This window comes from Mirounga angustirostris, unplaced genomic scaffold (assembly GCF_029215605.1).
Source record: "Mirounga angustirostris isolate CCGP_5_RB_7025 unplaced genomic scaffold, mMirAng1.0.hap1 SCAF_6, whole genome shotgun sequence".
In the NCBI taxonomy this organism is placed as follows: domain Eukaryota; kingdom Metazoa; phylum Chordata; class Mammalia; order Carnivora; family Phocidae; genus Mirounga; species Mirounga angustirostris.
The window spans coordinates 6,174,508-6,198,730 of NW_026991714.1; the positions used below are offsets into that span (position 1 = coordinate 6,174,508).

The window sequence follows — 24,223 nt, forward strand, 5'->3', positions numbered from 1 at the left end:
TCTTTGGTTAGATTTATTCCTAGGTATCTTATGGTTTTGGGTGTGATTGTAAATGGGATTGAATCCTTAATTTCTCTTTCTTCTGTCTTGTTGTTGGTGTATAGGAATGCCACTGATTTCTGTGCATTGATTTTATATCCCGCCACTTGACTGAATTCCTGTATGAGTTCTAGCAGTTTTGGGGTGGAGTCTTTGGGGTTTTCCACATAAAGTATCATATCATCTGCAAAGAGTGAGAGTTTGACTTCTTCTTTGCCGATTCGGTTGCCTTTGATTTCTTTTTGTTGTCTGATTGCTGTGGCTAGGACTTCTACTACTATGTTGAATAGCAGTGGTGATAGTGGACATCCATGCCGCGTTCCTGACCTTAGGGGGAAAGCTCTCAGTTTTTCCCCATTGAGAATGATATTCGCTGTAGGTTTTTCATAGATGGCTTTTATGATATTGAGGTCTGTATCCTCCATCCCTATACTGTGAGGAGTTTTAATCAAGAAAGGATGCTGTACTTTGTCAAATGCTTTTTCTGCATTTACTGAGAGGATCATATGGTTCTTGTTCTTTCTTTTATTAATGTATTGTATGACATTGATTGATTTCCAGATGTTGAACCAACCTTGCAGCCCAGGAGTAAATCCCACTTGGTTGTGGTGAATGATCCTTTTAATGTACAGTTGGATCCTATTGGCTAGTATTTTGGTGAGAATTTTTGCATCCATGTTCATCAGAGATATTGGTCTGTAATTCTCCTTTTTGATGGGGTCTTTGATTTTGGGATCAAGGTAATGCTGGCCTTATAAAACGAGTTTGGAAGTTTTCTTTCCATCTCTATTTTTTGGAACAGTTTCAGAAGAATAGGTATTAGTTCTTTAAATGTTTGGTAGAATTCCCCTGGGAAGCCACCTGGCCCTGGGCTCTTGTTTGTTGGGAGATTTTTGATTACTGCTTCAATTTCTTAGTGGTTATGGGTCTGTTCAGGTTTTCTGTTTCTTCCTGGTTCAGTTTTGGTAGTTTATACATCTCTAGCAATGCATCCATTTCTTCCAGATTATCTAATTTGCTGGCATATAGTTGCTCATAATATGTTCTTGTAATTGTATTTCTTTGGTGTTGGTTGTGATCTCTCCTCTTTCATTCATGATTTTATTTATTTGGGTCCTTTCTCTTTTCTTTTTGGTTAAGTCTGGCCAGGGGTTTATCAATCTTATTAATTCTTTCAAAGAACCAGCTCCTAGTTTTGTTGATTTGTTCTACTGTTCTTTTGGTTTCTCTTTCATTGATTTCTGCTGTGATCTTTATTATTTCTTTTCTCCTGCTGGGTTTAGGCTTTATTTGCTGTTCTTTCTCCAGCTCCTTTAGGTATAGGGTTAGATTGTATATTTGAGACCTTTCTTGTTTCTTGAGAAAGGCTTGTATTGCTATATACTTTCCTCTTAGGACCGCCTTTGCAGCATCCCAAAGATTTTAAACAGTTGTGTTTTCATTTTCATTTGTTTCCATGAATTTTTAAAATTCTTCTTTAATTTCCTGGTTGACCCATTCATTCTTTAGTAGGATGCTCTTTAGCCTCCATGTATTTGAGGTCTTTCTGACTTTCCTCTTGTGATTGAGTTCTAGTTTCAAAGCACTGTGGTCTGAAAATATGCAGGGAATGATCCCAATCTTTTGGTACTGGTTGAGACCTGATTTTGACCTAGGATAGATCTATTCTGGAGAATGTTCCATGGGCACTAGAGAGGAATGTGCATTCTGTTCTTTGGGATGGAATGTTCTGAATATATCTGAATATACCACATCTTCTTTATCCATTCATCTGTTGATGGACATCTGGGCTCTTTCCATAGTTTGGCTGTTGTGGACATTGCTGCTATTAACATTGAATTTTTAAAGGATGTCTCCAACTGCTGCTGCACAGAGTAGACTTTGGAGGGAACATGAGTGGAAGTAGGGAAACCAATTAAGAAGCCCTTTTGGTAGGCTAGGTGAGAGATCATTGCCGCCCTTACTAGTATGGTAGATGTGAAGGTGGGGGAAAGTATTCAAATGCCAAATATATCTTGAAAGTAGAGCTGTTGGAAATTACTGATAAAATTAGAAGGTATCAATGATAATTTCTGTGCCTTAGCTACTGGAGGAATGGTGATGCTATTTACTGAGACTGAGACTAGGGAAGGAAGAGTTGGAGGCACGAATCAGGAGATTTAAATAGAAAAAAAAAGATTTAAATATCTCTTCAGTTCAGTATGACTACAACAGTCAGGGAGAGAGTCAAGTGGACAGTCATCCAGCTTTGGTGTTTAGGGGAGAGGTCAAGACTGGAAGTTTAGTCTGGGATGATATCAGCTCAAGAGAAAGTAAAAAGGAAAGAGGTATGGAACTGAGCCCTGGGCCAACTCTAACATTAGAGGACGAAAGAGAAGGAAGAATAAGCACTTGAGAAGGAAAAGGAGTGGTTGGCCCATAGGATAGGAAAAAATGTAGGATAATAGTGTCCCAAAACCCAAAGAAAGTTGTATAAGAAGGGGATGTGATTAACTGTTAACTAAAGCTAAAAGATAATGATTAAGATGAGGACTGAGAAATTTACCATTGGATTTGATTATTAGAACTTGTTAGTGACCTTGATGAATATTTCATTGGAATGGCAATGACAGAGCTTGACTGATGTGGATTTCAGAAAGTACTAATAAATGAAGAAGTAGAGAAAATTATTTTAGGATGATCCCCATTAATAGGAGCAGGGAAATGGAGTGGCTGTAAGAATTAAAGAGGAGGTTTTATTTTTAGATGGAATATATTTCACCAGGTTTGCATGTTTATATGCTCATGGAAACACCTTAGATATTTGATTATTTGGAAAATAATTGGAAGCAGTATGTGATATGTTCACAAGTACACTAAAAGGATATTGAGAAACATGGACTTCTAACCGTTATGGGGCTGTTTTCATCAAGAAAATAATGAGGGTTAGTCTAGATGAGCTCAAGCTTTGAGATTCTGTGAGTATCCAGTGTGGGCCTCTCTGATACGTTTTGTTCGTGTATTATGGCAGTTCCGTTGGTTGTTAGTACCCCTGGAGGCTACAGGCAGTTAGTACCAGTGTCACAGTTACCTCAGAAGCCCAAACATAGCTGCTTACTGGCATCGGAATGCAGCGTCTAGTACCACAAAAACTCCCGTCTGCCAAAGACTACACATCGCTGCCACTGGGTGGAGGAAAAATGGACTCTGTCTCTCTTTGCCTTTCCGAACCTGGTGCATTCATATCTTATTGGCAGTACCTAAATTATATCAACCCTGATGGCCAAAAACTTTGGGTAATATAGTTTTCAGGCTTCCGTCCCTTGCCATACAGGGGGAAGAGCAAGAAGGGGGCAGGTAATTGCCAGTAAATAATTCCACAGAGGAGGTATAATGGACTTTATGAAGAATTAGATGAAAATTCTTGGCCTAAATGAGTTTTTTGCCTTATCTTTTGATAAACTTTTTCATGTTATTTTTTTCCTTTCCATTAGGTAAATGAATAGTTTATTTACTATGTAAGGGGTGTTTGGTGTTCTTTAATCTTTAAGGAATTTTAATGCAAAGAAGATAATCTTGTTTTAATGTCACAGCCTTTGGACATGAGGTGATCTGTAGTTTAAACTGAAGTATTATCTTTTTCTCTGCCATCTTGGGTGCATATTTTTCTGTAATGAACTTAGGTAATGGTCAGAAATGTGGGGCTCTTAGCTATTACAGAAAAAGGAATGAGAAGGATGAATCTGTATTTGCAAAGAGTAAAAGAAGTTCTTGGTCAGAAGGAGAAGGATCATTCTGCTTATGCTGTTGTCAATACCAAAACATATAAAGAATTCGTGGATTCTCTTTCTTAGCATAGAGCATTGTAACTGCTCTGCTTAGTCTTCTTTCCTCATTTCAACCCTCTTTTTCCTCACAGCCACTCCTTTCAGATGCTTAAGAGGATCCAATAGTCTAGTTAAAGATATGCAGTAAATTTGATGAATTGCCATTTCTTTGAAATTTCTGTGATCTCTTAGCATTATGTCCTTGATTTTGTTCATCCCATTTCATAATTCTACCCTCTTTCTAGATTGCGAGTCTAGAAAAGGTAAAGGGGAACATTCCTGAAAATACCTTTCAAAATGAAGGCAAAATCAAGACATTTTCAGACAGATAAAAACTGAGATAATTTTCCTCTGGAAGATCTGCTCTCTAAGAAATGCTAAAAATTTTTTAGAGTAAGGGAAATGATAGCAGATACAACTCCAGATTGGTAGGAAGGAAGAGCACCAGAATGGGCAAATATCTGGTAAAAATAAATGGTCTTTTTATAAAAAGTATCTTTATTTTATATGTGTATGTGTATATAAATGTCTTTAAAAGATTATTTTTTTTAATTTTTTTTTTTTTTTAAGATTTTATTTATTTGCAAGAGAGAGAATGAGAGACAGAGAGCATGAGAGGGAGGAGGGTCAGAGGGAGAAGCAGACTCCCTGCTGAGCAGGGAGCCTGATGTGGGGCTCGATCCCGGGACTCCAGGATCATGACCTGAGCTGAAGGCAGTTGCTTAACCAACTGAGCCACCCAGGCGCCCTTAAAAGATTATTTTTTTAATCAAAACGTGTAACAGTTTGTTATGGGTTTATAGCTTTATGTAGAAGTAAAATATAAGACATAACACAAGAGGTAAATGGAATTATAAAGTTATATTGTTCAAATAATATTTAAAGGTAGGCTGTGGTAACTTACAGATAATCTCTATAACAAACACTAAAAACTAGCACAAAGAAGTAAAGCTAAAAAAGCAATACAGGAAATAAAAGTGGAATACTGAAAAATAAGTATTTTAACCAAAAGAAAGCAGGAAAAGAATAAAGAAGAAATAGGATAAATAGAAAATATATACCAAGATAGTGGATTTAAACCCAGCTGTACTAGTAATTGCATTTAATGGGCTAAATACATCCGTTAAAAGGGAGAGATTGTCAAACTAGATTTTTTTTTTAAAGATTTTATTTATTTATTCATTTGACACAGAGAGCACAAGCAGGGGGAGCAGCGGAGGGAGAGGGAGAAGCAGACTCCCCGCTGAGCAGGGAGCCCAATGCGGGACTCGATCCCAGGACCCTGAGATCAGGACCTGAGCCAAAGGCAGTCGCTTAACTGACTGAGCCACCCAGGCGTTCCTCAAACTAGATTTTTTAAAAGGGAAGACCCAACTATATGTTGTTTATAGGAAGTAACATTTGATTGATTGATTTGAGAGAGAGAGAGTGTGCACACAAGCAGGGGGAGGGGCAGAGGGAGAGAATCTCAGGCAGACTCCCTGCCAAGTGGGGAGCCCCAACACTGGGCTCCATCTCCCAACCCTGAGATCATGACCTGAGCCAAAATCAGGAATCAGACACTCAACCGACTGAGCCACCCAGGCACCCCCATTGGTGAGATCTCTTTAATGACGGCTTAGTCCATAGGTATATTTTGTCATGAAGATCTTTGTGTTTAATTCAGTAAACAATAGGATCTAATTTCATTATGGACCTTTCACACTTTAGGAACTTTTCATTGGGAAAATAATTATTTTAGACAAATACAAGTTGTTACATGTTCAATAATATTTGTATGACTTGGTCATAAAACTTGTGGTAATTGGACTAAGCTTTTGGGCTGAATTTTTAAACTTTATGAGAAATGCCTTGATGTTTTAATCTTGAGACACATCTCTCAGCCCGGAGTGTAACTAGAAGAGTTCTAATCTCTATGTTGGTGTTTAGTTATGTGAACCTAAAATGTCAGAATATTCATGAAAAAAAAAAGTATATGAATATTTTAATGAGAGTTTAGTAAATGTAAATGTAGAGTGAGTCACTATAGAAAGATCTTCATATAATTTTATTATATGGCATTAAATTTTTTTTTTCTTCCAGGGTGCTCTGGAACAAGGTTCCAATTCTCAGCTCATGGCTGTCCAATACACAGAAACCACTAGTATCGGGTAAGAAAGTGTGGAAGTTCTTGGCCACAGAATTTTAAATACCTAGTATTTTAGTAAAGTTGAAAAGCATATTTCCCTTTTACCTTAAACTTGTTCTCGTCGGTGACTTTACTGTTAGTTCACATAACATACTGCTTCTGAGCAGTCAGAGTAAATCCAGATAATTTCAAAAGGTTAACTCTCAAATTCCTTAAATACAGATTTAGTTAGGATGCTGTTCAGTCATAATTTTGCTGTACAATTTAAATACACATAACTCTCGTCCTCGATTTGCATCTATTTCATGAGCCAAGGGGAAGAGAATGTTATTTGAATGTCTGCTCTGTGCCAGGTGTCCTGCTGAGTGCTTTACATGCATTTTATTCTTTAAATCTGTATAATAACTTAAAGTGTAGGTATCACAGTCCCTATTTTATATAGAGAAAAACTGGGCAAGTCACTTATTTTTTCTAAGCCAGAGTCATAGAACCAGTAAGTGGCAGAATCACCATTCAGATCTATTTGACTTAAAATGCATTTTTCGCCATACTGATGCTACTTAAGATTTTGAAGGATTCCAGAAGGAGTGCTGTGCCTAAGGTTGAAATGTATGGACCAGACATATCTAACTAAAAGGAACAGTATCATGGGAGGCGATGTAGTGTCATGGTTTAAGATGCTAGCTTTTGAGTTGGCAGAGTACAGATCATTTCTGCCACTTACTTGCTCTGTGGATTCAAGCAGGTCACTTAAAGTTTCCTCATCTACAAAACTTTGGCCACACAGCGTTGATGATTAAATTGCATACTTCATTTAAAGCACTTTACATGGTACTTGGCATGTTCAAAAGCCGGTAATGACGATGATGTGATATACTCATGACCGTATCACTGAAGTGGAAGTAAAGAGGGGCACCTGGGTGGCTCAGTCCATTAAGCGTCTGCCTTCAGCTCAGGTCATAATCCCAGGCTCCTGGGATTGAGCCCCGCATCAGGCTCCCTGCTCAGAGGGGAGTCTGCTTTTCCCTTCCCTCTGCCCCTCCCCCTATACTCGTGCTCTGTCTCTCGCTTTCTTTCTCTCAAATAAATAATTAAAATCTTAAAAAAAAATAAAGTGGAAGTAAAGAGTCTCAGATTCTGTCTGTACCTCTACCATAGACTTAGAGTTCACAATTTATTTAATAATAATTTCACATTTACTGAGCACCAGCTGTGTGTCAGACAGTGTACCAGGCCCTGAGAATACAGACCTAGTATAAGTTGAAAGCTGTTCATTATCCTATTACTGAGAATTACTATTAAATGGCAGTGAGCAGCATGTCAGCAATCATGAATGTTTAAAATCCTGAAATACTATATTATCTTGTAGAAATAGATAATTCAAATATATATAGTAACTAATAATTCTCTAGTGATCAGAATATTTCATTCATTTATTATATGCATATTTAAAATATTTTCCTTTTTTAAATGGAATTTTTTTTTTGAGAGAGAGTGTGTGTGATTGGGGGGTGGTGGGGAGAGGGAGAAAGAGAATTTCAAGCACGCTCCATGCTCAGCATGGAGCCCAACGTGGGGCTTGATCTCACAACCCTGAGATCATGACTTGAGCTGAAATCAAGAGTGGTACGCTTAACCGACTGAGCCACCCAGGTGCCCTGCCTCCCACTTTCTAAAGTAAGCTCCACGTCCAGCGTGGAGCCCAGTGTGGGGCTTGAACTCACGACCCTGAGATCAAGACCTGAGCTGAGATCAAGAGCCAGACACTTAACCAACAAAGCCACCCAGGCACCCAAATATTCATTTTTTGATGCATCATTATGATGGCATATTATTTCTTTACTAGTTAAAAATGTTTTTAATCTGGGGCGCCTGGGTGGCTCAGTCATTAAGCGTCTGCCTTCGGCTCAGGTCATGATCCCAGGGTCCTGGGATCGAGCCCCGCATCGGGCTCCCTGCTCCGCGGGAAGCCTGCTTCTCCCTCTCCCACTGCTTGTGTTCCCTCTCTCGCTGTCTCTCTCTCTGTCAAATAAATAAAATCTTTAAAAAAAAAAAAAGTTTTTAATCTGCATCTTCCTCTCAAGTTTGCTGTGAACCTAAAATTGTTTTCAAAAAGTCTTTAAAAAAATGTTTAAAATGGGGCGCCTGGGTGGCTCAGATGGTTAAGCGTCTGCCTTCGGCTCAGGTCATGATCCCAGGGTCCTGGGATCAAGTCCCACATCGGGCTCCCGGCTCAGCGGGGAGCCTGCTTCTCCCTCTGACCCTCTCCCCTCTCATGCTGTTTCTCTCTCGCTCGCTGTCTAAAAAAAAAAAAAAAATCTAAAAAAAAAAAAATGTTTAAAATGAATTACTCATGTATTCTGTAACTGTGAATCTGCCTTCTAACTAAAATGTACCTCTGCCCCAAAATCAATACTCAAGATGTTTTCATAGTCATTCATGAATGTGCTTAGATGGTCCCGGGTGAGGCTTAATTAAGAAGGCAACACTCTGCCTTCCTGTTTCAGCTCTCATACTGTAAACAAGTTTCTTTTTGAGGTCTATTAAGTGCCATATTTTTCACATTTTTCTGCTTTTTGTTGGTGATTTCACTGTTTGAAATGGCCCTGTAGCATAGTACTAAAGGACTACCTATTGTTCAAGAAGGCTGTGTTGTGCTATATGGGGAAAATCTACATATTAGATAAGCTTCATTCAGGCATTAAGTTATAGTGCAGTTGACTTTGGGTTCAATGGTAATGAATAAACTGTATATGTCAGAGGAGGTATCTTTAAACAGAAACATAAAACAAAGTTATATATTGATCAGTTGACAAAAATGGTTGTAACTAGGGGCTTGTAGGAACCTAACCCTATATTTCCCTTAGGATGTTTCAGTATTTACTAATTCAATGTTCACACTGACTTTATAGAACATAACTACCATGAATAATAAGAATTGATTGTGTATTCAGGGGTGCCTGTGGCTCAGTCGGTTAAATATCCAACTCTTGACCTCAGCTCAGGCCTTGATCTCAGGGTCATGAGTTCAAGCCCCACGTTGGCCTCCACCCTGGGCATGGAGCCTACTTAAAAAAAAAAAAAGAATTGATTGTATATTCAAAATAATATGGTTAGAAACGGCCTCACAGTGAGCAAGTGGAATTATTTCAAAGAAAATTCTTATGACTCATTTATAATTTTCCTTTTAGATCAGTCTTTTTTTCCTCTTAAAGTTTGATTGAAAACATAGAAGAACATATAAGAAAGAAAACATAGGTTGTCTTTTTGGAGAAAAATAAAACATTATTTCTTTAACTCTCCTTTAACTTTTAGGTATTAGCTTATTGTGCTAAATAGTAAAAGACTGAAAATATTAAAAACGATATTAATATCATTTGAGTATATCTTTTGGGGATACGATGTGGTTGAGGTACTATAATTTTAGTTAAAATTTTATGAAGGCACTGACATGGTACTTTTTTATGTATTTTTTTAAATTTAAGATTTATTTATTTGAGAGAGCGAGAGAGAGAGAGCACAAACAGGGGGAAGGGGTAAAGGGAGAGGGAGAAGCAGACTCCCTGCTGAGCAGGGAGCCCAACGTGGGACTCGATCCCAGGACTCTGGGATCATGACCTGAGCCGAAGGCAGATGCTTAACCAGCTGAGCCACCCAGGCGCCCTGACATGGTACTTTTAATATCTATGGCCAACATTTGTTGAGTGACTCCTAGGAAATAGGAGACCCATGCTTGGTACTTCACATATATAACATCTCTGACCCCAGTAACAATCCTGCAGGTTTATATGGTTATCCTCATTTTATGGATGAGGCAATTGAGGTTGCTCAGAGGTTGAGTTCCCCAAGAATACCCACTTGAGGAGTGGAGGAGAAAGTGAAAGCCAGGTCTGTTTATTTTCAAATCCTAAATTCTTCCCACCTTTCACACAGCGTTATAGGCAAGCATGCCTCACAGATTTGATGGAGTAGTAAAAAAGAAGTTTCCCTCAGACTTAATTTCTGTCACCAGAAAATTTAAAATCATGCCAACCAATGCAGCAATCTGTTTTCTGATACTTTTATTATTTTTACATGCTTTGCAGTGCACTTGAGTGGTACATTTTAGAGCTTTCCATTCAGAAAAGAGAGTTTTAGCTATTTAGTGAATTGGATCTTACAATTATCCTGACCTTGAGCTTTTCAAAATGTTGTTATTATAAAAACTATTGCCAAATGCTACTAATATTTTGTGGGAGAGAAATTCTTATAATTCAGACATAGCCTTAGAATGAGGAGTATTTTTGAGAGGATACGAAATTTGCTAGTTTAAGAACACTTTGCCCTTTTCTTCCTTCAGCAGGAACTCGGGGAGTGAGCTGCAAGTGTATTACGCATCACCCAGAAGTTATCAAGACTTCTTTGAGGCCATCCGTAGAAGGGGAGACACGTTCTATGTTGTGTCATTTCGAAGGGTAAGTTCACTTTGAAAGAATAAAAGTATTTTTGAGTACCTGCTGTGTACAGGGCACTGGGCTGTGGGAGGGAAAGAGATGTGAGGTAGGAGGCCATGTAGATACGTTATGCGAGTGGAACCTGGAATACATGCTTGTTTCTGAGCTGTTGAGCATTGTGAAGACGAACATAGAATTTCTTTTTAGGCTTTGTGGTGTTAGTCCTGTCTGGTTATTGAGAAATAGACTTCCCAGATGTGGGATTAAGGTGAATCATGGACTGATTAATATGTTAATGTGAAATGTTTGGATTTATGTTCCTAAGACTTCCTATTCTTTTCTCTCTCCTTCATCAGACATTTACTCCAGTTGGTGAAGCATGTGTTAGTTTATGCAAAAGGAAATGTTTGTATGAGTACTCTTGAACATTACAAATGTTAGATTAAATGGAAACAAGATGAAGAGCTATTTGCATTCCATCTACTTTTCCTATAAAATGAAAATATATTTTTCAAAGAGTTGCCATGTGAATATCTCTGTTAGAGTGCTGTGTATTAAACCAGGAACACATGAATGAGTTAGAATTCCTCGGAGGTTTGTATCCTAGGCTTTTCTTCTTTTTTTTTTTTTTAAGAATGTAGAGGGGGCCCTGTTAGGAATAAGCACATGCTAATTGTAAACAATTCATTCTCTGATTATTGTCAGCACTCACTATCTGAAATTCTCAGTTAACTCAGTTCTTTTCCTAACATATATATACATCTAGTAGCTCAGAATATTAGGATCAGGGAACTTTGACAGTTGAAGATTAGAGAAATCAAACATGTCATATATTTTTAGCTGTTAACCAAATACACTTGGAGATTTGGAATACTTTTGCAGTGCCATCTCATGATTTCTGCCTTTTCACAAGATTCCTTGTGCTCAGCTTATTCTCTCAGACATAATTGGTATATTTCCGTACTGAGCCAGCCTTGAAGTTCATTTCCAGCAGCAAGGGGGCAGCTGAGAACAGGGTTTCAGCAAGGCTGCTGAGAACTAAGTATTTGCCTTGTGTCGATAGTCATGTTAAAAGTGGAAAGAAAAAACCAAACTTTAGAAATGAGATCTCATAGCACTGTGAAGAGACATGATGGGTGTTAAAAAATGAATGGGTTGAAGTGTATGTTTATGGAAGCTACCAGAGAAAAGTGTTTTTAACACTCAAATAGGTGAGTACTTTTTCTCAGGTTCCAGATAATTTCTCTATTATTTTACCAAAACAGTATATATAGTACATACTGGAAGTATCAGTGGTCATGCCACGGGTTGAAGCTCTAGTTAGTAATGTTTTTCTAGGGAAGAGAACAATAATCCTAGCTTTAAAGGGATTATATATACAAAGGAAGATGAATGGTATTTTTATTTTAAATATATACATTATATTTCTTGTGTTTGTAAAAAGCTCTTTCTCTTCAGTTTACTGTAAAAAGCGCTGTTGGAAAATTACTGATTTCTCCCCGCTGCCCCAACTTTTTGATGTTCTAGAAGAAACAGTCTTTCTTATGTTGTGGAAAACTGTTAGAACTATCTGGCACATTCTGTTTGGATTTTTTATTTCCTAATTACTGATTTATCACATCTTGGTGTTTTATATCAAGGAAAAGTGAGGATGAACCTGAACTTCATTAGGTAACAATAGTTAGAGACAACATCCTGTTTCATTTTTTCTTGTTTTAACATCAGGGCTAAGGAAGTTAATTTTATCATGATGACTGTAAATTGTGTCATGGGACAGGAATTTGGTTCTTAAATGCTGGATTGTTCTTTTTGTTCTTGGTAAAATGAAAATGAAAGAAGTAATGACCTCATGCTTGGTTTTCACTTCCATTTTTCAATATAAAATATTCTTCTTCTAACATTTTCGTTAAAAAGATGAGGGGCATCATTTCTTGTGCAGAAGGATACAGGCTTTTTCTCCCACTTTAGTTCTTAATTTCATTGACAGAAATTACTATAATTGATACCATATGATTGCATTGGAATTTAAGAAATACAGAGGTTCTAAAGCCCCTAAGGTTCGGCTTAGTATAAACCAGACATAACAGAGCCAGTAAGCAAGCTGTATTGCTTTATTTTGTAAGTGGATATGTATTTAATAAAATATTTTAATATCTAAAAAAAGTAGAAGTAGCCATTGACTGTTTAGTATACCATTATTTAATAAACTTTCTCTGTCCCAGACTTCTACCTCCTCACACCCACCCCACGTTCCCGCACTCTTTAATCACATTACAGTTGAGCTGCTGAAATAATTTTCTCCAAGACTCACTCTTGGATAACTACTGACTTCCTGTTACAGGCCAGCAGGAAAGAATGCTTACGATCCCAGTAATCCTGTCAGAGGGTCAAACCTTTTCCTGTTCTTTTGACTTTGCTTTAAGTTTTTGCCTCCAACACAGCAACTCCCTCTACTCCCTTTATTTAGTTCCAGGTGTTCATAACTTATTTTCTTAGAGGTATTTTGTCTTTTTCTCCTTTCTTTGACTTGTTTTACTATGATTTGGAGCCTGGGTGGTGGAAAATAATGTTTTCTCAAACTTCTAAGTAACTTTGAATGTGGTATAACTGATACATTAATAAGAAAAAATCCAATTAAGTTTAATGTTTGTTTTTTTTTTTTTTCTCAGTGCTTTCATATGATAGTCTGTTTAGGGAGGGAGGGGGTAAATTAAAGAATATAATAAAATGAATTCAAAAGCATGGGACAGAAACAAATACTCAAGAAGGCTTTTGGAAGGTAGGACAAGAAAGTGCTTCTAAAGAGGGGAGGAAAGATAACATTGAGAAAAAAGGCAGGAAAATGATATTTACCTTGTCTATAATTCCACTAAACATTGAAATATTATTCTAGATGCCACTCTCTTCTAATAACTAAACAAAGGAATTTTTATCTTTCTGGGGGCAGTTTCCCATTAAGAACAGGCTCTCTTTGATTCACGTGGCTGTGAATGTCAGTTCACCATATCTTCATTCTTGTTTGAGATGTCCTTTTCCATTGAGATGGAAGCCTAGTTTTTGGAACATGATGTATTTCTTCTATATTTTCTGTTTTCAGTACGTGTCCCTCAAATCAAAGTCAGACACTTAACATTGTCTTTTCATCTGTTTCAGATACATACATAATGTAACACACATAAGGAAAACCTGAGCTCTGGCTATATGCCTGCCCAAGAGATGTTTTTCTCCCCCTCTTCCTGAGTACTTTATGCATTTAAGATATAATACCATGCTCTTTTTGAGTATTTTATGTATTCTTCGATAATAGTACCATATTTGGGTATTTTACCCCTTCTTGGTCTCATAAAAAACTTATTAGCGGTATCATATATGTGGCATGGATTCTTAGGGTAACCTTAAATAATAGGGTCTTATTGTAAGATACATGGGAATTGAAGAAGCATAGGAAACTGGCTCAGCAGCCAAGTAGTCCCTCTGTGCTTGTCCTTCCTAGACTGGAATGTATACTAGGCCTCATAGAGATTGCAGTAGTGGCTCGTTGTCATTCCCGATCCCACAGCAGCTCCAGTGATTCTGTGTTAGTCTTTTTCACACATCGCTCATTCAGACTTCCCAAATAGAGGATCTGATTGTGTGTATGTGTGTGTGTGCGCACGCACGTGCATATGTATGTATGTGTATATGTATCATCTCTTACGTAGAATCTTACATAGCTAGCCTGGCTCATGATTCATGGTCCATTCATTTGTGACCAGGGAAATAGAGTTGATTTCAAATGTATTCTCTTGCTTTGTAAGCCAGCAACTTTATGCAGAAGGAACAGCCTGGGGCCACTCTTCTGAAAAAATGATTGTGATGGGCCTTTAGAGCTTCATAAACTGTTTATTACACTCTACAACCTGGCTTTAAAAAAAAAAAAAAAAAAATTCTTATATTGGTCCCTAATTGTTTGATCTAAAAGGCTTATCTCCTTGTCTATATCCTAACCCTCTTAAAGGCAGGAAGTGTCATAGCTTTTTTATTACCACCCCTGACAGCACAATGCCAGCCACTCGGTGTTTATTAAACAGAACAATTTTAGGTAATGGTTCACTAAGAGAAATCACAGTGATGGAAGTTTGTTGCTTTTCATAATCATTTAAAGGGTATTTTTGCATCTGCTTTGCCTAAAGAACTGTGAATCTACTTTACCAATCCAAGGAATAACATAAGCAGTGTGAATTTTAACAGAAAATTTAGAGATGACCTTTCTCCACTTATGGTTGCACTAGCCAGAGATGCATCAGCTTTGTTCTTGCCTCTGAATCTAAGCTTTAGAGCTGAAGAAATCATCTGGCTGGAAGTTTGACTATGAAATGTTTAACAGTCACTAGGTAGAACTTTGAGGTGCTTACATCCTCATTTTTTAATGTTTGGCAGAAACATTTTGGAGGAGAATATTGTTAGACATCATTGCTTTCTTTTTTTGGAGAAGAGATGGGGTCTGGTATCTGTAGATTCCAGCATCAAGAGCCAGAAACTCGAAACCTTGGACAAAGTATAGAAGAAGCTCTAATTACTGCAGGAAGGTTGCTTTGTGATGTTTTTGGTTCAAAATGTTTGCCAAAGATGGATTCCCATGGAGGGCCATGAAAAAGAATTTCACAGAATAACTATGATATTTTCTAAATGTAATGCCTGGATTAACACCTAATATATGTTTAGAAGAATGGCATGGGATTTTTTTGATGCATATTATTTATTTCTTGGGATTACTGTTTAGTGTATATATACAAAATCGTCAGAGGCAAGAGGAATTTCCTTAGTAATCAACGGATAATAGTCACTTTATAAAGTCTACTTCAAAAGCATACAGCTCCTTTTGTTTTGGGACCTCACAACTGAAGCATACACATCAGTCTTGGAGTTTGACCATTTTCTTATCTCCACTTTCATTGTCGTTTAGCCAAATTCTTTCTCTAGATGGAAAAAAAAATGTGAATAAATGAGTTTGGAAAGATACTTGCATTTAAAAAAAGTCTTAGAAAAGAGACTTAAAAAAAAAAACCTTTTAGCAGGCCTTTTTTTCCCCCTTTTTAAAGATTTTATTTATTTATTTGACAGAGATAGAGAGAGAGCACAAGTAGGCAGAGTGGCAGGCAGAGGGAGAGGGAGAAGCAGGCTCCTGCTGAGCAGGGAGCCCGACGTGGGGCTCGATCCCAGGACGCCGGGATCATGACCTGAGCCGAAGGCAGACGCTGAACCAGCTGAGCCACCCAGGTGCCCCTTAGCAGGCCTTTTTCTAATGTTTTTAACTTACTTTGAAACTCACTCAGGCTTGAAACACATTATAAAAAATAGAGCAGATTGTCTGAGTATCCACTTAATGATTAAATCGGTAACGCTCTCTTTCTCCATTTTCTCTTTCATTTCATTTATACACATGCTGACACCTTCAGTGTATACGACCGTTAACGGTTTACAGATCTCTTTCCCATGCATAGTCTTGTTAGTTCCATACATATAATTAAGTACTCCTAGTACTGTGTTTTTTTTTTTAAAGATCTTATTTATTTATTAGAGAGAGAGCGCAGGGGTGAGGGAGAAGGAGAAGCAGACTCCCCACTGAGCAGGGAGCCCCAGTGCGGGGCTTGGTCCCAGGACCCCAGGATCATGACCTGAGCTGAAGGCAGACGCTTAACTGACTGAGCCACCCAGGTATCCCTCCTAGTCTTGTTTTACAGGTGAAAAAAGTTGAAGCAAAGAAAGGTTAAGTGGCTTATCTAAGGACAAAAGAAGTGTAAGCAGGAGCGCTAGGGCAATAATTGAGGTGTTCTAATTTAATACAGTGATTCTTTTCTTTATGTTCTAGTGCTATATTTTAGATATATTGCAGAATATGTAAATAGCATAATTATTACTCTATTCCTCTAAAGCCAGTCATGTTTCTTTGCCAAATCTGCTGAGCAGTTTTGCTGGAGTTACTGAATAACAATTCACAGTTTTTGTTTATTACCTGATTATAGATGAAGTACTTTATTAGGTTACACTTTCATGATACTAGAGAAGAACCTGGGGCGCCTGGGTGGCTCCGTCATAAAGCGTCTGCCTTCGGCTCAGGTCATGATCCCAGGGCCCTGGGATCGAACCCCACATCGGGCTCCCTGCTTGGCAGGAAACTTGCTTCTCCAACTCTCCCACTCCCTCTGCTTGTGTTCCCTCTCTTGCTGTGTCTCTCTGTCAAATAAATAAATAAAATCTTAAAAAAAAAAATACTAGAGAAGAACCTGATGGTCTGCAAGATTTCAATCAAGGAATAGAATATAAATAGGCTTTGAAAGTTTTGGTTTCTTTTTAAAACAATCTGGCGCGGGGTGGGGGGGGAATCTTTGTGTGTATTAGCCAAAATAGACACCCTTATAATGATTGGTACCCTAGAATGTCTCATAGAGAAGAGTGGTTTTTGTGCATGTATAAGTGCATTTTGTTATGGATTCTGTATCTGGCTTGCCAGATCCTCGAGATCAGAAACTTTTGATCTCAAGCTCCTTGTTAAATATGAGTTACTGTTGTGTGGTTTTAGGGGATTTAGTCATTTGTTCCTTGGCTCTATAGCAGATTGCTAGCTAACATAAACATTTCTATTATTTAGACTTTTCCATGCAAACTCTAAAGCAATTTGTTTTACGTTTGAAAAATGATTATTTAGTAGTCTCTGTAACTAGACTTGCATATAGAATAGCCCTGGACAGAGAACTTCTAACTCACAAAAAATTTAAAGTCTTCAGAATTCTCAGGATGGTGGACAGATCCATCTGAGTCAGGATGATTTTCCAGCTGTTCACTATTTGTGTGCTCTGTTTAGCAGTCTTTATTTTATAATGTGTTTTTCATGTGCACTCTTTAATCTCCCTTTTCAGGTTGCATGCTTTTTCTGGGCAGGGATAAAGTCTCTTTATTCTGCTTTGTCTTTCTACAAGGTCTGCTGCAACACAGTCTACTGTGCCGAGCAAGTCCTAAGTAAATGTTGGCTGTTCAGTCCACTGTTGCTGTGTGCCCTTTAACCTTATTTTTTATATCCTACTGTTCAAAAAATTACTAGAGGTGGAGTTTACAGAAACAAAGGAAGAAATTTTTCTCAATGTTTAAAATTACTTTTGTGGGTGGCTCAGTTGGTTAAGCGACTGCCTTTGGCTCAGGTCATGATCCTGGAGTCCCGGGATCGAGTCCCACGTCGGGCTCCCCTGCTCAGCGGGGAGTCTGCTTCTCCCTCTGACCCTCCTCCCTCTCATGCTCTCTGTCTCTCATTCTCTCTCTCAAATAAATAAATAAAATCTTAAAAAAAAAAAATTAAAAATAAATAAATAAAATTACTTTTGTAATTCAAATAACAATGAAAATTTTGAAAACACACAGTCTACTTTGATGTGGTTGGAGTCTTAACTATAGAATAAAGTCATTTCTGAAAGACTAAAGTTACCCTGAAGAAAGGTGGGATTTAGGAATTGATAGCTTACAGTTTTGATAGTTGCCTTCTCATCAAATTTCAGATTTTCTAATGAGGGAAAAAAATATTTCCTGAAGGCACAACCTCATTCTAAGAATATTTTTTTACATCATGAATATATGAGGGGAAAATTTTTTTTTAAATTTTATTTATTTATCTGACAGAGAGATACACAGCAAGAGAGGGAACACAAGCAGGGGGAGTGGGAGAGGGAGAAGCAGGCTTCCCACTGAGCAGGGAGCCCTACACGGGGCTTGATCCCAGGACCCTGGGATCATGACCTGAGGGGGGACATTGTTTTTTAACAATTTGTTGATGCAGACTTTAGAGACCTGCATTCCAGCCCTGATTCTGCCACTCACTATTTGCTGTGTGACTTTGGACAAATCATTTATCTCTTCTGTCTTTTTTTTCCTTATCTGTAGAGTGATGGAGTAGCTTTTCACTTTCCTTCCAGCTCTAGAAATCTACGGTATTCTTCTGTGTGTGCGTGTGTGTGTGTGTGTGTGTGTGTGTGTGTGAGAGAGAGAGAGAGAGAGAGAGAGAGAGGGAGAGAGTGCGAGCGAGCACTGTCCTGTTAGAAATCTGTGGTATTGTGTTTGTTTTTGAAGTTACTAAAATAATTCAGTCTAGTGAAGTTAGTACAGTTAAAGGGTTTTGGAAAACAACTATCACAAAAAGTCAAGTTACAAGGTGGGCCCATAAATCAATGAGTTTGATTTTTTAATAGCTGGTGTTCTTGCAATTTATTTAATAATCACTCTTATAGTGCTTATAATATGCCAATCTTTAATCCTCACAATATCCCTATGAGGTAAGTACAATTATTATCCTCATGTTGCAGGTGGGGAACTTGAGGCACAGCAAGGTTTTTAACTGTCCAATATGACATAGTTCATAAGTGAAAGAGTCAGAATTTAACCAAGAAAGTCTGGCTCCAGAGTCTGTGTTTATGATCATTTCCCTATATTGCCTTTCTAGAACTTTTGTATCCAAATGCCTTCTCTTTCAAAGTATTCAATTTGGAATTTAATTCCATGGATCTCTGTGTTCAAAACATATACTGAGTTGCTTCAGGTTAATTTTCCAAAGAGAACAAGATCAAAGACAAAGCCCTGTGGAAACCCAGCCACATGCTGCATAAAGTAATAGTGGAGGAGGAACAACAGCTGTAGCAGGGAACAGAGGAAATGATTAGAAAGAGAGAAGGAGAACTGGAGGAGTGTACTACAGATGAAGTGAAAATAATTGACTTGTTTATTTTCTTTTAAAACATGGAGGTTGAGGAGGAGAGTTCAAAAAGGAGGTGATGAGCAGCAGTACTGGACATTACCGAGCTCACTGAGAATGAGAAATGAGGAAAACTCATTGGTTCTGTATAAACATGGAAGCCAGTGGCGATTTGAGATTACAGTTGTGGTAGAACAGATTCAGAACAGAATCCAGACTAGGGCCAGTTAGGAGACAGTGTGAAGGAAATTAAGTGGTGGGTTTGGTAAACTTCGCATCGAAGGGAAGGGGGGATAGCTTGGATATAGTTAAAGAGAGGTAAGGCGCGCGCGCACGTGTGTGTGTGTGTGTGTGTGTGTGTCTGTCTGTGCTTTCAGGATAGGAGAGCTGTAGAGGTAAAATATAAGGCAGCTGCAGACTACTGTGGTTAATTTATATATACTGAATGTAAGAAGGAGCATGTATTTTATTCTTGACAGCTGTTTTGAAAGAAAAGCTAGTCACCGTTCCTCATTTGTATTAATGTTTTTCTGTTTAAAGCAGAGCATGGAGAAAGTTGAAGAACAATTCTTGTTTGTTTATTTGCAGTGGGACTACAAAAAAATAAAAGAGTATGGAATTAAAACCAGATTTTTAAAAAATAAGGTCATATTTAAAGTATTCCTTGAGACATCAGTTCTTCTAAAACTTTTTTTTTTTTTAAGATTTTATTTATTCATTTGAGACACAGAGATAAAGAGAGAGGTAGCATGACTAGGGGGAGAGAGAGAGGCAGGAGCAGACTCCCCACTGAGCCAGGAGCCCGATGCGGGACTCGATCCGAGGACCCCAGGATCATGACCTGAGCCGAAGGCAGACGCTTAACGACTGAGCCACCTAGGCGCCCCAAGTCTTCTAAATCTTAAAGAGGTGTGTTTTAATAATGGTGAAGAGTTGGGGCGCCTGGGTGGCTTGGTTGGTTAAGCATCTGCCTTTGGCTCAGGTCATGATCCCTGGGTCCTGGGATCGAGTCCCCACATCAGGCTCCCTGCCCAGTGGGGAGTTTCCTCTCTGCCCTTCTGCTCCTCTTCCTGCTCGTGCTCTCTCTCTCAAATAAATAAAATCTTTTAAAAAAAATAATAGCAAAGAGTTTTAAAAAAATAAAAGTTGATAGAACTATTTCTAATTTAATTTTTTTTTTTAAGATTTTATTTATTTATTCATGACAGACAGAGAGAGAGAGAGAGGCAGAGGGAGAAGCAGGCTCCCCGCAGAGCAGGGAGCCCGATGCGGGACTCAGTCCCCGGACCCTGGGATCATGACTTGAGCCGAAGGCAGACGCTTAACCATCTGAGCCACCCAGGCGCCCTCTAATTTAATTTATACATGGATGGTCTTGGATATTTTGCCTCATATAAAGTCAGAAAACTAGCAAAATAGGCTGTTAAATCATTTTATGTCTAAACAAAATTCAGTTTAAGCTTTTTGATGATGTCACATATCTTAATTATGAAGGAAGCAATTATGGTTAGGAAAAGTTGATGATGATTTATTATCTGACTCAGGATTAAGGTCTGAAACACTCATGTCATTTCCTCCCCTCCCCCAAATGCGGTGATTTGTTCATTTTGGACTCAGATTTAACTTTGACACCATCCGCAAATCTGAACACTGACACTTAGTTGGTTTTTCCTGAAAATCCTAAGGCCAGTAGTAGTGTGATATTTATTTTAAGGCATTGATGCTAATCTATGAAGAGCCTATTACGAGTAGGCTTCGGAAGAGTTTTCCAACTCCTAATATGGGAAACACTTTGGAAGCCAACAGGTTGGATGATTAGCTGAGACTAGGAGTGTAGAGTATGTCTAACTAAATAATTATGTGATTCTTTGCTTAATGTCCGTTTCCTTGCCCGGCCTTAAGCATCCTGAGGGCAAGAACTGTCTCTGTCTTAGTAGTCATCATTCTATCCCTGGTATCCACTGAGGTGCCAGGCATATTGCAGATATTCAATAAACGTTGAATGAATGAACAAACCAGCAAACTGGATACCAAATCCATCCATTTGACACCATATTCTAAAATAGTTTATATCATCACCATAATGTGATAGAGAATTTGTGATAGACCAGCGTCTTGACTCTTTTTATCAGGGCCATCTATGTCTCATGGTAAATCTGAACACCAGTCTTTGAAAAGTAATGAATTCAAATGCAAAGGCTAGTTACCATTTTGCATGAGAGAAGGTATACACTCAGGAAGATCTTCTCTGTATTTCAAAGTTGAAACAGTAATGTCAGTAGTACATGGATAGAGAAGATTATTTTTCACTTAGGATGCTAAACAGACTGTGGTGTCATTTTAATCTCCAAAATTTAATATGCTGCAGACTGAATAAGCTCCATATTTATGGGGCCCCATTTATAATGTATACCATGGTTTCCCTAGAAGGATGGGAAGATGCTAGTATTTTATTTCCTGCAGATGGAAGATATTCAAGAAAAGCTCTTCGACTTAAATTGTTAAATCTTCCATAGCCTGTATTTTGAATAATTTTAGAGTCATCTACATTTGATCACAATACACCTAGAAATAAATCTTGAAAATAAAACTAAAATATATCCTACAGAATAAACAGGCCTCTGTTATTCAGTTTACGTTTTATAGCTATTTCTCTTCTGATTCCATTTGTTATTGAATAAGAATTCAATAACTTAATCTATTAAGAATGAGTCTGCCTTGGAGGGGGTGTCAGATGTTTACTTTGAAGTCTCTTAAAGAGACTGGTTGTCTTCTCCCTATAAAATGTGCTTTGAATTAGCAGCTTTTCAGTATCTATTCTGGTGGAGGTAAAAGCAGTGTGAACTAAAGAGAATGATATATAGTCAAAAAACAATTTTCCCTTGACTTTGAAATGAAGAAAATCCAACTCAGAGCTATGTAGGCAGACATTTATTTGGTCAGATATTTATCCCCTCATTTTCTGTATGTTTGACCCTGACCTTTCAGTCTTCTGTTTTGCCATCAGGCCTTAAGACCCAACTGAGTAATAAGAAAGTGGGGATCCTTAGATTGATGTAGGTCAATGTTTCTCAAACTTTTTGGTTTCATAACTCCTTTATAGTTTCCAAACACAAAGAAACATTAGTGAGAAGAGTGGCATGGTCTTAATGTTATTATGGATCTCTTTAGTATATGGCTAAATAGAATCCAGCTGGATTCTTGTATCTGCTTCCACATTAATCATTTCTTTTTGGTTGAAATCTGTAAAGAAAACCTGGCCTCACACAGATAATGTGGTTGGATAAGGAGGGAATCTTTTTAAAGCCTTTTAGATAATTGTGCATATTCTTTGATACAATACCATTCAACGAGACATAGCTTCTTAAAGGTTAGTTGCAGTGTAGAAGCCAAATCTATGAACTGTTAGTACTCTGATACATTAAAATCCATTGATTTATCTTGCACTTTGGATCTTTTACCCGTGCATGATTTTGTAACATCGCACATTGGTCATTTGGAGAATATTGGCTAACTGAGTTATGCAGATCTTTTAAATGCTCACACATTTTATTATTCATTATTTAAAAAATCACATTCTTTAAGACCACTACAGATCTTACCAGAAAAGTCTTTAAGTATCAGGAAGCTGTTAAGGTTATGGTAGCAGATGCATGTTTTCTAAAATTCTAGTTTTTCCTTGAAGGTTCAAATTTTACCATTGTCAAAAATATTGTCAGTTGTTTTCCTTCACTTCCCTTAATTCATTTTCAAGTAAATGTCTATCAGATACCCAAATCTAAATAGCTATAGTTTGTCCATGTGACATTCTTTCAAATAAACTTGGTGTTCCATTAAAAAGTGGCTGGTACAGCTCACAACTCAGTTACACAAATTATTTTCCTCTAGACAACCATTATACTTTGTGATGCAGCAGAAGGGCTTTATGTGTATTTCCTGTTTTGTCACACAGAATATTAAAAAATCTACTCAGAGGTCAAGATTTAATAAAGTTAATAATTTTTATTGGTTTTATCAAGGCTATCCTTCAGTTAAACTTTGTGTGCAGGTGTGAATGTATCTGAACAAGGGGTGATAAATAATACAAGGAACTCTAATATAGTTGGGTCCCATCATGTTGGTAAGGCACAGAATTGCTTTCGCACCATCAGTGTACCTATCAATGTACGTATCAATATAGTTTTTCCGAGATGAATGATGAGATTCAAAAAAGTTATTCAACCCTAAATATTTTAGTACTGCTTTTGTTTGTTGCCAACCATTCCCGTAAAAGATCTTTGTTGCTGATTACTTGGGAGCTCCTGTCAAATGAATATAAACAAAACATCAAGTGTGTAGATTCTTTTATTGGTAAAACAAAAGCACAATTCTGTGGTGGAAATATTAACTTTGTCTTCGTACTCGCAGCTAAATCTTTAATTTGATAAGTTACTGTATGATTGGAAGGTAGCAATGCCATGATTTCTCTTACTGATTCGTCAGCAGGCACTGAGCAAGGTCAGCTCTCCAGGATTTTATGTTTCTCAGCTATTGTATGTGCATAGCCCAACATGTAAGATCTTTCAGTGGCCTTCTCATTTCTAGTATGAAAGGCTGTAACAAATTTTAATTTTTAAAGAATTCATCACATCTTTGTTTAAAATAATCAGCTCCTTTTTCTTTGAACTCTACATGATTAGTCTTAGAATGACACTGTAACTTAACTGACACCATGGTATTTGAAATATTCTGTTGCATTAGAGACAATAAATAGAGTGCCAGATCATGCAAGAACTTGTGAGCTGTGGTAAGGAGTTTGGGTTTTATTCTGAGGGCCAATGAAGGGATGTAAGTAACTGAATGACATGAACGATAGAGTTTGTAGGGTGAGTTTAGTTGTTGTCTCAACAGTGGATTAGAGGGAGGGAGACATGATAGAAGCACAGAGACCAATTAGAACACTTTGTCAGTGGTCCAGGCAGTATGATGGCAGTGGTGTGATGAACAGGTTCTAAACACATTTTGCAGATAGACTCAGTGGGAATTGGAGATGTATCCGGTATGTTCATATTTCTGGCTTGAGTAACTAAGTACATAGTGGTACCATTTACTGAGATGAAGG

The 24,223-nt window shown here is 37.8% G+C and overlaps 1 protein-coding gene across 5 annotated transcripts in view; it reads left to right on the forward strand.

The window, feature by feature from the left end:
• Positions 1–24,223, forward strand: part of ATF6 (activating transcription factor 6) — a 212,680-nt gene that overhangs the window by 84,233 nt on the left and 104,224 nt on the right. For 4 of the 5 annotated variants that reach the window (XM_064593816.1, XM_064593814.1, XM_064593815.1 and 1 more), the window contains 2 exons: positions 5,928–5,995; positions 10,313–10,427. In XM_064593816.1, coding sequence (XP_064449886.1) covers positions 5,928–5,995; positions 10,313–10,427 — 183 coding nt within the window. The remainder of the gene's footprint in view (positions 1–5,927; positions 5,996–10,312; positions 10,428–24,223) is intronic. The other variant, XM_045876783.3, reaches the window with a different exon arrangement.